General features: G+C 41.1%; 1 protein-coding gene across 7 annotated transcripts in view; it reads right to left on the bottom strand.

The window, feature by feature from the left end:
* Window positions 1–15,109, bottom strand: part of SLC4A10 (solute carrier family 4 member 10) — a 209,643-nt gene that overhangs the window by 113,698 nt on the left and 80,836 nt on the right. For all 7 annotated transcript variants that reach the window (XM_016228164.3, XM_007671174.4, XM_007671173.4 and 4 more), the window contains one exon: window positions 10,743–10,824. In XM_016228164.3, the coding sequence (XP_016083650.1) occupies window positions 10,743–10,824 (82 nt within the window). The remainder of the gene's footprint in view (window positions 1–10,742; window positions 10,825–15,109) is intronic.

Genomic DNA, 15,109 nt, shown 5'->3' with positions numbered 1-15,109 from the left:
CATCTAGGAAGGGAATATTTAGAAGCTTGGAGTTACTGCACACATAATTATGGATACATTACAAGATAATTTGGAAGCGAAAGGAAGATTAGGGGTTTCAAAGGAATAAGTTGGACAGAATGTGAAATGCAGAGTAAGAAGAGAAAGAACACACAAAGAGAAAGCCCATCACACTGAAAAAGGGTGGAAAAGACCTAAAAAAAAAATCTATAAATGATATCTCAAAGAAAGCAGAAAGTCTGCACGTGATCTGCTTTGTCCACATGTGGCCTGGCAAGCAGTCAACCAGAGACCTTTCCACACCCAATCCCTCTTCCTCATCTAATCCTAGATTGCCTCTTTCTCTTTACAACATTTATAATTGTATAATAATAACAATAGCAGTATTTGTTAAGCACTTACTATATGCCAGGTACTGTTCTAATGCTGGGGTAGATCCAAGATAATCAGGTTGGACTCAGTCTCTGTCCCAGATAGGACTCACAATCTTAATCCCCATTTTACAGATGAGGGAACTGAGGCACAGAGAAGTTGAGTTTACTTGTCCAAGGTCACACAGCAGACAAGTAGTGGAGTTGGGATTAGAACTCATGACCTTCTGAGTCCCAGGCCCATGCTCTATCCACTAGGCTATGCATACACTGAGGCCTCCTGAAAGTCAATATGAAGAGAGAATTCCTTAACTATTCCTCCTAAATCGCATGAGGAATACTACGCTGCTACCTGTGTGCCAAGCCAAAGCACAAGGAATGTATGATGTCTGTAAACATTCCTGTACCTCCTCCCACCTCAAACCATTTGCCAAGTCTTGATTCTATTTAGTTGCCATTGTTTTTACGAGATGTTCTTCCCCTTGACGCTGTTTAGTGCCATTGTTCTTGTCTGTCCGTCTCCCCCGATTAGACTGTAAGCCCGTAAAACGGCAGGGACTGTCTCTATCTGTTGCTGACTTGTTCATCCCAAGCGCTTAGTACAGTGCTCTGCACATAGTAAGCGCTCAATAAATACTATTGAACTGAAGTCTAGCAGCTTCCTTTTTCACAGCACTAACCACATCACTCACTCCTCTCTGCCTTCCCTATCAAATCCCTTGTTAGTCTCAGTTATTTCCTACTTGACCTTCGGTGACCCTTTCTTGCTGATCTTCCAACCTCAATCAATAACATTTATTAAGCACTTACTCTGTGCAGAGAGTACTATACAATTAGTAGACATCATCCCTGCCCTCAAGGTATCTACAATTTAGTGGGAGACACAGACACAAAATAAATCCTCTGCTTCTGCTAACCCCCCTACAAAAACTACCCACATGCTATAAAGTCATCTTCCACTTCAGACATTTGGCCACACCACTACTTACACCCTTCTAGTGTTCGCCATTGTTTTTTGAATCAAATAAGAGCTTTTGACTATAGCCATCCAACAGCTGGGAATGTACAGTTCACTCAAAATAAAATAAAAGCCAAACCTAGGAAACAGTATCCACTTTCTAGGGGCAGAGTCACTTAATAGAATGAGTACACTGAGACGGGAAACCAGTCGGCTCGGGTTCTATTCCAGCTCTGTGGCTTGACCCTCGGGAAGTCGACCTCTCTGGGCCTATTTTCCTCATCTGCAAAATGGTGACAAAAATACATAATCTCCCTCTCTTTTAGACTGTGAGCTCCATGTGCATCAGCCCTGCGCTTCTGCTCCATGTGCATATGATCTGTTAATCTTCTTTCTGCTCTGGCAATTGGCACAACAGATGAGCTTTAGTCCTGAAGTTTCAAGGAGCAATTGGTCACATTGCTTGTGGCCTGCACCACATCATCCCAGCCAGTCATCGTCAGCTCGCCCAGTGGCAAGAGCTTTGGACTGGGAGTCAGGACACAAAGGGTCTGGTCCTGGTTCTGCCACTAGAAGCTGTGTGATGTTGAGCAAGTCATCTAACTTCTCTCTGCCTCAGTCTCCTCATCTGTTAAATGGAGATTTAATACCTGTCCTCCCTCCCCTTTAGACTGAGGGAGTGAGTCTGATCTGCATATTTTGCATTTACCCCATCTCTTAGCACGGGGCTTGTTACATAATAAGTGCTTACTATAACTACAATTATTATTATACTATTATTGTTCCCACTGGAGCATGGAGTGCATTGAGTGAGTAGGTGGACAGGGCCCAGGACATAGCAAAGTGCACCTAATGAGGGGCTTTTTTCCCCCATGTGCAGAACCCATTTATGATCAACACACAACATAGTAAGCACTTGATACCTTTTTTTTCCCCTTATTACTTGCCGTAAGGAGATCTGGTAATCACAAAAATTGGGAAAGATTGCAAAGGAGATGAGAGCCCCAGAAACCTACTTTCTTTTAGCAACCGGCACAGTCCACCTGGGCCGTCTTCATATCGCCTTAGATCTTATTTCAGGGTCACGGACCCAGTGGGTTCTCCATTTGATTACTGAGGATGGTGACTTTCCCAGGGATCTGTCAATGAGTGGAACTCTGACACAGTCCTTCTAGTGGTATGATGGGTATCACATGGCCTAGTGGCAAGAGCACAGGCTTGGGAATCAGCGGATATGGGTTCTAATCCTGGCTCCACCATTTGTCTGCTGTGTGACCTTGGGCAAGTCATTTAGCTGCTCTGTGCTTCAGTTATCTCATCTGTAAAATGGGAATTACGACTGTGATTCCCCAAGTGGGATAACCTGATTACCTTGTATCTACCCCAGCACTCAGAACAGTGCTTGGAACACAGTAAGCACTTAAATACTATAATTATTATTATCACTATTAATCCAGTTGGAGGTCTTGGCCTGGGCAGCTCACATAAAGCGGGCAGTCTGGGGGGCGGGGGGAGAAACAGCTGTGATTTAAAGTAGGCTATCTCTGGGGAAAAGATTAGTAAGTGAAAGACATTTATAATGATTTAATCAAAAAGTAGACTAAGTTGATCTCCTTTGCAATGTCACCTTCACAATGCTACAAATACACTATTAGACTGCATAATTAAAAAAATGAACATACTTAATCAGGTCATAGATGTCTGAGAAATGCAAAACAAAAGTATACTGTTAATCTAAACCTATGCACTGAAAAAATAAGAGGCTTTGGCCACTTGCGGTCTGTCTTCAAAGTATTAAACATTTTTCAAGCAAAATACTTAAGGATTAAAGAAATCATTTCCCTTGTTATAAAATTCCCCCCTTTTTAATTTTTATAGGATTACATCTAATGTAATGAGGGAATTCCTTTTAAAATACTATAGTGTAACTCTGCTTCAAGTTTTTAAAATGCATTGTATAGTTGCATTTTTCAATTACCCCAAAAGGTATGCACTGGGTAGAAGTAGGGTTCTTCTTCAGTTCTCGAAGGCCATAAATAATAATATAATGGTATTGATTAAGCACTTACAACGTGTCTAAGCACTGTGCTAAATAGTGGGATAAACATGAGATAATCAAATCAGACACAGTACCTGTCCCACATGGGAAAATCCAAGAGGGAAGGAGAACAAGGACCTCGTCCCCATTTCACAGATGAGGAAAATGGGGCCCAGAGAAGTCAGGTGGATTGCCCACAAGGCACATTAGAACCCAGGGTTCTTGACTCCCAGTCCCGTGCTCTTCCACTAGGACACCCTGGCTCTCACTGCCTGACTACATCAAGTGAGTAAAGAAGAGCAATCCATCTTTCAGTTCTAGGCTTTCAAAACTGTAGGTCAAACTAAATTGTACCTTCAATCTATCATCGTAGCCCCAGTCAAAATAAAGGCAAAGATCTCAGGAAAGACACTTCAATAAGCAATAAAGTTATAAAGAGCGTTAACAGGCTTTTCTGGTCTCGGGGACATTGCAAACCTCTATTTTAGAAATTGATGCTAAAAAGCCCCCACCCCTCAAAAAAATTAAATCACAAGAAAGGATCTACACACTCTTGAGATGAATGTGGACTATCAAAGCTCAGGCTGTCAAAACGGGGGAAAAAAATGAAGCTAGTTTCATAATCTCAAATTAAATTTTCTTCTCCGTTTAAGGAGTCACAAACCCAAGGCCTGGATATGATTTTGGCCCTTCCTGGCATAACTGGGAAGGTGCACAGTCATTATTAAAATGGATGAAGTCGTAACAAAGACAAAATCCTACAGAGGCATGTCAAACTGAACAGATTTAGGAGAGGTCTTCTTGAGAGCAAGGCAGGGAAACATTATTGCTCCCAAACTCCCACCGTTGGCACACATGGCCCAAGGATTCAAAGTGTTTGGCAGGCAGAAAGTGTAATTTCAAGGGAATCCTATGTAATTAGTTGACTCCGCTAGCAGTCAAAACTGGACCAAGAGCCATATGGAGTTGTCCTGTAAGTGACGAAGGCAATGTGTCAGCAGCTTTAAATTCTATGAAAATGAACCAACAAACAAGAACACAGAGAAAAACTGTTGTTCCCAACCAGAAAAGGCATTTGAGTTACGGAAACGGAATTATTCAGTCAGAAATGAAGGAAGGAAATGTAAAAGAAAAAGAAAAGATGTTCTATGAGGGACTAGAACTGAGCTGTTAGACTATACATTTTCACTTCCCAATCAATTACATGATGACCAGGGACAGAAAGGGAAGGAACTACACACTAGATAAGATTAACTCAATTTTTTATTCTTCTACCCAAAATGGACTCCATCAAAACAATAAATGCAAATCAAAACTTTATTTAGGGACAATGAGCTCTAGACTATAAATTCTTAGCGGTCAGGGAGAGTGTCTTTTCTACTTGATTCATTCTATGTATTGAGCGCTTACTGTATGCAAAGTGCTTACTGTACGAAGCGCTTGGGAGGGTGCAATATAACAACAGACACATTCCCTGCCTACAGTGAGCTCATACTCTAGAGGGGGAGACACTCATTAATATAAATAAATCTGATGATATATTATGCTTAAAATACAACTTAGATTCTTAAAATAAATGGGAGGTTGGTATCATTCTATTTGAAATTGGAATCTTCATAATCTGGCAACTAATAAAATACTTGAGTCAAGTCCTGTCTCTTTAAGCCGAGAAATATTAAAAATCTTTTAAGTAAATGAACTGTAAATCAAGAAGCAAGAACATAGAGTATTACTAATATGCTTATTTGGTCTTTCTGTTGGGTCTCAGGAGCAATGAATAATCTTAGATTAATATTGCATTTTTTATCATTATTGTTACTACTGTTTCAACAACAATATTTACTGAGTGTAAAAGCCTGGAAACATGCTAAAGAAGCATAAGGTATGAATTCTGCCCTCTTTTTTTAATGGCATTTGTTAAGTACTTACTACATACCATACATACTATACTGTACTGAATAATGGGGGACATACAAGCTAATCAGGTTGGACACAGACCCTGTCTCACATGGGGCACACAGTCTTCATCCCTATTTTTATAGATGAATTAACTGAGGCCCAGAGAAGGTGAGTGACTTGCCCAAGGTCACACAGAAGACAAGTAGCAGAGATCAGACAAGTTTTTGAACTATTACTCAGAGATACAAATGGGCTATTCCCACCCCAGTAATTGAAATTTCTTGGACCCCTCTAGGAGGTTACATAACTCATAATAATGTTGGTATTTGTTAAATGATTACTATGTGCAGAGCACTGTTCTAAGCTCTGGGGTAGACACAGGGTAATCAGGTTGTCCCACATGAGGCTCACAGTCTTAATCCCCATTTTACAGATGAGGCAACTGAGGCACAGAGAAGTTAAGTGAATTGCCCACAGTCACACAGCTGACAAGTGGCAGAGCCAGAATTCGAACCCATGACCTCTGCCTCCCAAGCCCATGCTCTTTCCACTGCCACACTGCTTTATTCGGCATGGGGACCTCCATTTGGAGCCTGCAAATGGGGATTACTTTAAATAGGAGAAAATGATCTTTTCCTGACCTAATAGCTTCCAAGCCAAGACTTAACTCAGTGATGTTTTTCTATATTAAAATTTTACCCTAAAAGCTAAAATGGAGCCAGACTCATGCTTACATATGATGCCACAGTATTAGGGCTTATTTAAAATAACAATAATAATGGTATTTGTTAAGCACTTACTATGTGTCAGGTCCTATATTAAATGCTAGGGTAGATACAAGCAAATCAGGTTGGATACAGCCCCTGTTGCACATGGGGATCCCCATATTAATCCCCACTTTACAGATCAGGTAACTGAGGCATAGAGAAGTGAAGTGACTTGCCCAAGGCCACAGAGAACACAGTGGCAGAGCCAGAATGAGAACCCATGACCTTCTGACTCCTAGGCCTGTCCTCTATCCGCTACACCATGCTACTTCCCTATTGCATTCACTTTGAAAAATATCCAGTAAATGCAATTAAATATGTGTCAAGTCCTCATTATACAATATGCATCTAATTGAAAATTACATAAAATCAAGTTACTATATAATTAGTGCCTTGTTTTAGAATTGTAAATAGTGCAACCCTAGCTTGTTATGTAATTAAGAAAAATGTATGTTTTAGATCATTCATTAGAATTCAGAGTGAATTGAAAGAAGCTTACCCATACTTGGGTGACTGCTGAATTAACTGTGCTACTGAAGAGGCTCATTAAAAGGAGCAGCACGTGGAAATTCTGTCCTATACCTACAGACAACCTGACTTTTTGGGAAACTGAGATGAGGATTTCAAACGATTCATTTGGCTATCAGATATGCATGTTCACATACGTCTTTTAAAACAACCCTAAAACTTGCAAAAGCTATATGCTTCAAGGCAATTCATCAGCTCTCTACCCACTACTTCTCCTCACTCCTCTCCCATTATAATCCAGCCAGCACACTTCACTCCTCTAATCCCAACCCACTCGCTGTGCTGTTGCTCCCATTTCTTTCACCACTCCTGTTCAAGCTTTCCCTCTGGCCTAGGGACTCGCTCATACTTCCCCATCTTCAAAACCCTGCTAAAATTACATTTCCTCCAAGAAACCTTCTAAAACTAATCTCTCACCTCCCCATCCTATCCCCTCCCCTCTTTACTGAGTCACACAAGCACTTTAGTCTGCTCCCTCTAAGCACTTATGTTCTCACCGGACTCCCTATCTCCGCTGCCCTTAAATTGTATGTTATAGTCTCTGAAGTTTATTTCAGTGCTTGTCTCCTCCACTAGATCATAAACTGAGGGTAGGAATGTGTCTATTCACTCTCTTGTACCTTCTCAGGTGCTCAGTACAGTGCTCTGCAAAGATAATATTGACTGATATGTAAACCCTCCTCTTCTAAAATTTGAAATCAACTTTGATCAATTTCCACCTTCTGTTGTACGTTTCTACACATCAGGGGCCATCCTTTTTACTGTCTTCCTGGGGAGAGGCTTGTACCCAAACTAATAAAATCAATAAAAAATATGAACAAAGATCATTCTGCTTCTGATCTCCTGCCTCCAAAAATTTAACGGTCTATAATCCAAATGGTTTATATCCCAAATCATCAGGACACTTCTGAGTCCAAGGGGCCTGCTACTCTGTGGGATCATTTTTCGTCTTGGAAACCTAAACAGTTGGATTTACAACCTTAACTTTTACCCAAAATATTATTTTAAAGCTCTGGCAGTGCTCTACAACGGAGAGACTCTAAGGCAGGGCTCATACAAATCTGACCCCAATAGGGATGTAAGAGTTACAAGCTCCAATACAAATATGACATCTTAAATTACCATTTCAGCTTATTTATGTTTCAGAGGTGGCTGCTGAAGACTTGTTACAAGGAAATGCAAACTTGAGCCACTGGGTTTTGCGTGAGAAGAATTGTTAATAGAGTTTGTGTGCAAACACATCTTAAATTATTCCTTAGAACCATCAAAAACAAGAAATTCACAGAACGAAAAGCCACAGATGCAGGGAAAAGTTCACATTGAGCTAGAAAATTCATCCAAGGCTAGCAGTAAGAATTTGACATTTATTCCAAAGAAAATTAGAATCATGTTTTCAGTGTTAAAAACTGAAAAAATACCTCTACTTTGAGGAAAATGAAGATTTGGATCGTCATTAAGTAATTGTTATAACACCATGTACTCAAAAGAATATTGTAGATCAATAGACTACAAAATTGATATATTTTCTTTTAATAATAATGTACCATAATACTCTATATAAATTACAAGCTAAACAGAATGACCTACTTCTGCAAAAGATAAATTTGCTATTGCCACAGTTTTGCTCACCAAAAAAAGCACCTTGAATGTGCCCAGAGTTTAGTGATACCTTGCTAAATGTATTCTCAGAAAGCGAGAAAAGGATGTTCACATTACTTTTTTTTCTAATGATATCTGTTTAGGCACTTCCTATGTGCCCGGCATTATACTAAGCACTAGGGTAGATACAAGTTTGTCAGGTTAGACACAATCCATGTCCCACATGGCTCTCACAATCATAATCCCCATTTTACAGATGAGGTAACAACCACAGACAAGTTAAGTGACTTGCCCAAGGTCACACAGCAGACATGTAGTGGAGCCAGGAGTTAGAACCCAGGTCCTCTGACTACCAGGCCCATGCTTTCATCCACTAGGCCACACCACTTCTCTGCTTCAACTGCTACCAGGGCCCAAATCCTAGACTGACTGTCACCGAAAAATCCAAGGTTGTAATCTAGTTACAACCGGCACCCAAACCTCCAAGTAGTAGAAAATCAGAAGCAGCAGCAAGAGAAGCAGCATGAGAAGCAATCTGAGAAAGCAGCATGGCCCAGTGGAGAGAGTACAGGTCTGGGAGTCAGAAGGAGCTGGGTTCTAATCTCAGGTCTGCCAATCGCTTGTTGTGTGACCTTAGGCGAGTCACTTAATTTCTCTTTGCCTCAGTTTCCTCACCTGTAAAATGGGTATAATGTTTTCCCTAATACTTAGACTGTGCACTCCAGGCAAAACTTGTACCTACCCCAGCCTCTACCAGTGTAACCAACAATTGGGTTGGGCTACAAGATTTTTATTTTTTTTTTAAATAAAAGAGTGCTAAAGAACTTGATCCCTGCCAGCTGAAATTCCCAGCACTGGTTTTATGAGACAACACTAATAATGGTATTATTTTTTAGGCGCTTACTGTGTGCCAAGCGCAGTACTAAGCAGAGAAGCAGAGTGGCTCAGTGGAAAAAGCAGGGGTTTAGGAGTCAGAGGTCATGGGTTCTAATCCCAGCTCCGCCACCTGTCAGCGGTGTGACTTTGGGCACGTCACTTAACTTCTCTGTGCCTCAGTTAACTCATCTGTAAAATGGGGATTAAGACTGTGAGCCTCACAAGGGACAACCTGATTACCCCATATCTACCCCAGCGCTTAAAAAAGTGCTTGGCACTTAGTAAGCGCTTAACAAATACCAACATTATTATTATTATTATTATTATTAAGCACTGGGGTAGATAGAAGACAAGCTCCTGTCCCACGTGAGATGAGAAGACTGAGGCAGAGAGAAGTTAAGTGACTTGCCCAAGGTCATACGACAGACAAGCACCAGATCTGAGATTAGAACCCAGGTAGCCAGACTCCCAAGCCCATACTCTTTCCATTAGGCCATGCTGCTTCCCTGAGATGATTATGAGATCAAAGAATGCTTGCAGCAAAATAAGCAATTCAGACTGAACACCTTACAGATGCTCCCAACCCTTACAAAAGGGTTATTCTAAGTCTATGCTGTTTAAATGTAGAATTAGCTAAGAAGCCCGCAACAATTGAAGGAATATGAAGGCTGATGTAATTGAAGATGACGTGACTTAAAACTAAATAAGGATTTATTTCTGTGCACCCTTGAAAGGTGTAAGTGAACTTATCAGACAGCAACAAAGCCACCGAGGAGTGTAGACGATTCCACCCTCATCATAGACTAGCAGGGATCCACTGCACAACATTTCAACTAAGTCCTAGCACACTTTCAAAGAGCATCATCCTCAATGGAAAAGACTAATTAGTCTGTCAACATGTCAAGAATGGTTTTCGTTTCAGCATTTAATGAAATCACCATCACAGTTACAGCCTTGAAGAATGGCAAAGCTCCAGAATCAGATAGACTACCTGCCAAGATAGTCTCTCCCAAACAGGGAGAGAGAGCTCTGCTCAGATACCTACCCAGGCTCTTCATTCATTCATTCAATCATCACAGGGAATACTGAGTAAACGCCCCATGATCGCACAGATGCATCACTACTGCCGTCAAGAAGAACGGTACAAGAACTGACTGCAGAATCTATTATGGGATCCGCTGCTCTTCACAGCTGGCAACAGAGAAATCTTCATTTATCACACACTCCCAAAATCGCAATCATCATCATTATTGGTATTTATTGAGCATGTACTGTGTGCAAAACACTGTACTAAGCACTTGTGAGAATACAATTAGTAGACATGTTCACTGTTGATAGTCTAGAGCAGGAATGCACCTTCAGTGCTCAGTAGAAATAATCCTTGCTCCATGCTGGAATCAGAAGTGCAGAGAACCTTAAAATGTTTCTCACGACATTGACCAAAGGCCTTAGACCAGGGTGGCAACTACTGAAAATGTTTGAGTGCCCTGTGAAACCTTTACCATATCTGAAATGGAAGAACTTCATTAGATGGTATCTCCAACACCAGAGACATATAGCAGGGCTGAATGCCCTACAGCTTCCATCATATCATTCAAAGAAACTGGGTCATCAAGGTTACCCATATCCTCAATGGGGTTTATCCCTTTCCTGTTCTAAGCCTACTGATTGGAGAGATTAGTAACTCACTGAAGAAAATGTCTTACCTTCCAAATCCTCCTTTTCAAAATGTGTCTTGAGAATTGAGCGAGTTCCACCTCGATCCACCACTGCCTCTTCATCATTTCTCTGCAAAATGAACAGAAAAATAGGCATTAAATGAGAATCCGATTTCAAAGAGAAATTTGTGACTGTGGCATGAATCCTCATCTTTCTTCAAAATAAATCTCCCAAATTAATCAAAGATTCCAACAAAACTGATCTCAATACAACTACTGTGATGTGGACAATGTTACCTTTCATGATAGATAACTTTAGATGTGGAGAAATTAAATTCCCTTTGTGTTAAAGCTCTTATATTGCAAAGAAATGTAAAGCACAAACAGGAAGAGTAGGAGCCCATTTTTATTCCATTTTTCTGGTCATTTATTTGCATGTATTTTTATTTTTGAAAAACTACTGTAAATACGATGATATTTTGAGCTACAGGATAAAAAAACAAAAATCGTATGTGATTAGCACTCCTAATAGTATAGCAAGGTTTGAGTATACTAGTACCAATAAGATATGGAAAAAAAATTGAATATCAAGAAAGCAATTAGTATTGACTCGTATTTCTTACCACTGTCCTTCAAACTATGCAGTTCCAAATGAGCACAAGAATTGCAACAGAACAGTCTACCTTGGCTCTATGATGAGTATTGACTTGCTTTATTATATAAGCTTATTGAGGACGGAGATTGGTTCTCAGGTGCCCCTCGAGGAAGCACTTGGTAAAGCCTCTAGCATGTAAAAATCATCAAAGAACCTGGGTGATGGGGGTTAAGCAAGATCTGCCTGAATTTGAGGCTGGGTGAGCCAGGATTCCTCCACTGCATAGTCTCAGAGACCAACTCTTTATTGGCCAAAAGGTTAAATCTTTCCCTGACACAACCGTGGGGGTGAGGTATAATCCCAAAAGGGACCAAGTCATGTAGGATGGACAGAGCCGTACAAGCACAGAGCACAGCGTGGCTCAGTGGAAAGAGCCCTGGCTTGGGAGTCAGAGGTCATGGGTTCGAATCCCAACTCTGCCCCTTGTCAGCTGTGTGACTGTGGGCAAGTCACTTTACTTCTCTGTGCCTCAGTTCCCTCATCTGTAGAACGGGGATGAAGACTGTGAGCCTCACGTGAGACAACCTCATTCCCCTCTATCTACCCCAGTGCTTAGAACAGTGCTCTGCACATAGTAAGCGCTTAACAAATACCAACTTTATTATTATTATTATTCACTGTGTGTTAGTTATTATTCCTTGGAGGCTCCTGAGACTTGAAATTCCAGCAGGAACAAAGGACTTCTGGGCAACCACAGCAACACCCCAACCTCCATGACTGAGAACCAGAGTTATTTTTCCAACTGTGCCCAGCTTGAGGAGGCCCAAAATGGAGAGGGAAAGGCCTAGCTATAGTCCAGCCTGACCCGGGTGGCTGGACTAGTGCAGGACTAGTCCACAGGCAAACATAACATCTTTGGAGGGCTCTATTCCAGAGGGAAAAGGAAGCAGAATAGCAAATAGATGCTTCTAAACTACTTTTAAGCCTTTTATTTCAATCCACTACAAATTGAGAGGAGAGGCTCCAAACTTCCTTCCCAATACTAAAACCTGTGGATTAAGAAGCTGCCATCCTTTCTTCTCTCCAGAAACAACCTTGGAGAAGCATAACCGGGACTGGACTGGAACTATCAAACAAACCATGTAACACTGGTCTAGCTTTGGCTAGAATCTGACTGGTTTTGCACATGAAGCAAGCCAAACAACCCTTCAAGTCCCTACGTTTCATTCCTTTTATGACAGAGAATTAGTGTAAAGGAGAAACACATCAGATGCTTCTGATATGATTTTAGAGCTCACAGCTCTATACTGTGAGCTCCTTTTGACCTGGGAACATGTCTACTCTGTTATATTAAACTCTACCAAGAGCTTAGTAGAGTGCTATGCACACAGTAAGCCCTCAATAAATACCATTGATTGATTGTTTGATTTCCCCTTTTGCCCTCTAAGGAGCTGTTGCCGATAAATCTTAAACTTGGGTGTAATCCTGTGAAATGTGGCAGTATATTTCTGGGCAAATCAAAAATATATTGTCTATTTTCCAATTTTTCATGAATTTGGGAATCCATGAATACTCAGCTCATATTTAATACAGAGTGGAGATGGAGGTAGAGCAGTAGAGATGAGAGGTGCTGCAGAATTGAATTCTATACTCCAAACTCCATACAGAATTGGGGCGGAGACTGGTTTTTCTCATTAATTGCACTTTATAAGATTTCCCAAGACCCCAGAAAACTGTACAATAGACTAAATAATAATAATAAAATTAATACTAATAATGATGGTATTTGTTAAGGGCTTACTATGTGCCAGGCACTGTACTACGCACCGGGGTGGATACAAGCAAATCGAGTTGAACACAGTCCCTATCCCACATGGGGCTCACAATCTCGATTCATTTTACAGATGATATAACTGAGGCACAGAGAAGTGAAGTGACTTGCCCCAAGTCACACAGCAGACAAGTGGTGGAGTTGGGTTTAGAACCCATGACCTTCTGACTCCCAGGCCTGTGTTCTAATTTGGCCTTCCCCAGTTTCTGATCTGAAACAAGCACATCCCTAAAGTGACTATCCACCACCAGCTTAAAAAAACAAAAACAAAAAAAGCCCTGTGGGGTTTGATCGTGATAGCTTTATGGAGTAAATTAATTCCCCATTGACGTGGGTCTCCCAACGGGTGCAGCCAGATTCCCAGGTGTGCCGTTGGCCAGACAGCCAGAGGTCAGCTCAGACAACCATGACACTGAGCATCCTCCACAGCAGGCCTGCCCTGCACCTTCAAAGGGAAAAGGATGAATGAAAGGAAAGAATGTTTTACATTTTGAAACAATGGCTTTCTGTTCCAATTCCAAGGGCCTGCGGTCACTTATTTCACTTGAGTCCTAATAAATCTTTTCCTGCCTTCCAGATTAAAATCACATCTGCTTATAGGTTGTGACCAAGTTTTCTTTCTCTCAGCTTCTCGGAAAAACAGTTTCAGCCCGACCACGAGGTATGAGTATTGTATGTGACAGATTGTTTCTGGAGCATGGAATTAGGGTGCAGCCTCTTTGTTAACATTTTGATTGGTTTTGCGCCAGCTTCTGTCTACCATCACAGTTCAGAAGCCCCATCTACCCTGGGAAGGGTGGGGTGGCACCAGCTCACTGCATGCGACCTCAAATCCCCACGCCATCAGTATTCTGGTGCCTGGGGCCCAGGGCACTCTCTTAGGTTTGGCCAAGAACCATCTGTCTTGCAAACATTTGGCATGGTGGGGAGGCTGCTGCAGTTTTACACTGTTGCCTGGACTGGCGTGAGCCTGACCACTGCTCTTTCTTATGACGCTTTCTCATTTAGTGTTACATTGTTTGTTGTCTAGGTCTGTTGCATTTGTAATTTACTGCCTCTTTTGGTGGTTCATTCTCCTGCTCTATCTGCCTGTTTTTTCTCTATTTAAATTAGAACCGCTTGTGGGGCAAGGACCATGTCTGATCTGTTATCTTGCATTATTGGTAGGGCCTAGCACACATTAGGTACTCAACAAATGCCATTAATACTACATAAAAAGATTATAATGATTGGAATCTTGGCTCTGTAGAACACCCTAAAACTGTCCACAGGAAACATGGGATAGTTGGTAGTGTCCCCCACCTTCCATCTTTCTCATTTGCCATCCTATGCCACCTTGCCAGCATGCATTTATTTGCCAATCTCATCATTCATTACTATTATTTACAGCCTTTATACTGGTATATTGGAAAGTCCTCAATTTATGTGGACCTATTGACTCCTTTAGGACAGTGATCATGTCTTTAATTTTAACATAGGTTCCCATGGCCTCTCACATGGTAGGTGCTCGGTAAATGTCACTGATAAAGGGCCCTGAAGAAAAGGTAGAGATAGTGATGAAAGAAAGCAAGAACTGGTGAGTGTTAATATTGTAAATTTTAAAAACCCTAAACCAGAGCCTATAAGAAATATGCCAGAATTAACCAAACTAAACAAGCTGAACTTTTGATACAGGATCAATTTATTGGGAAATCTAGTGGAGACTTGAGTTGAATAAAAAGAAATCAAATAAGAGGAGAATGGTTAGGGCACTTATTCTAAGTCAGTAGGGAAATTTCTGGAGGGGATACAGTTGGTGTCCAGAACCCTTCACCCCAGCTTCCTGCTGTAACAAACTACATTAACCTCGAAGCTCTCTTCCAACAAGCTTTCCCTAATTATCAGCACTCCAATTCTTATCAAATCACTAGCTTTCTCTTGTACTTATGTATTTATGTCTAAGGTTATTCTTTTCAATTTAGGATACTGATTAAAGCCCGATTTTGATCA

This window comes from Ornithorhynchus anatinus, chromosome 9 (assembly GCF_004115215.2).
Source record: "Ornithorhynchus anatinus isolate Pmale09 chromosome 9, mOrnAna1.pri.v4, whole genome shotgun sequence".
NCBI classification, from domain to species: Eukaryota; Metazoa; Chordata; class Mammalia; order Monotremata; family Ornithorhynchidae; genus Ornithorhynchus; species Ornithorhynchus anatinus.
The sequence above is the reverse complement of the archived record's forward strand: the minus strand, read 5'-3'. Positions and strand labels throughout refer to the sequence as shown.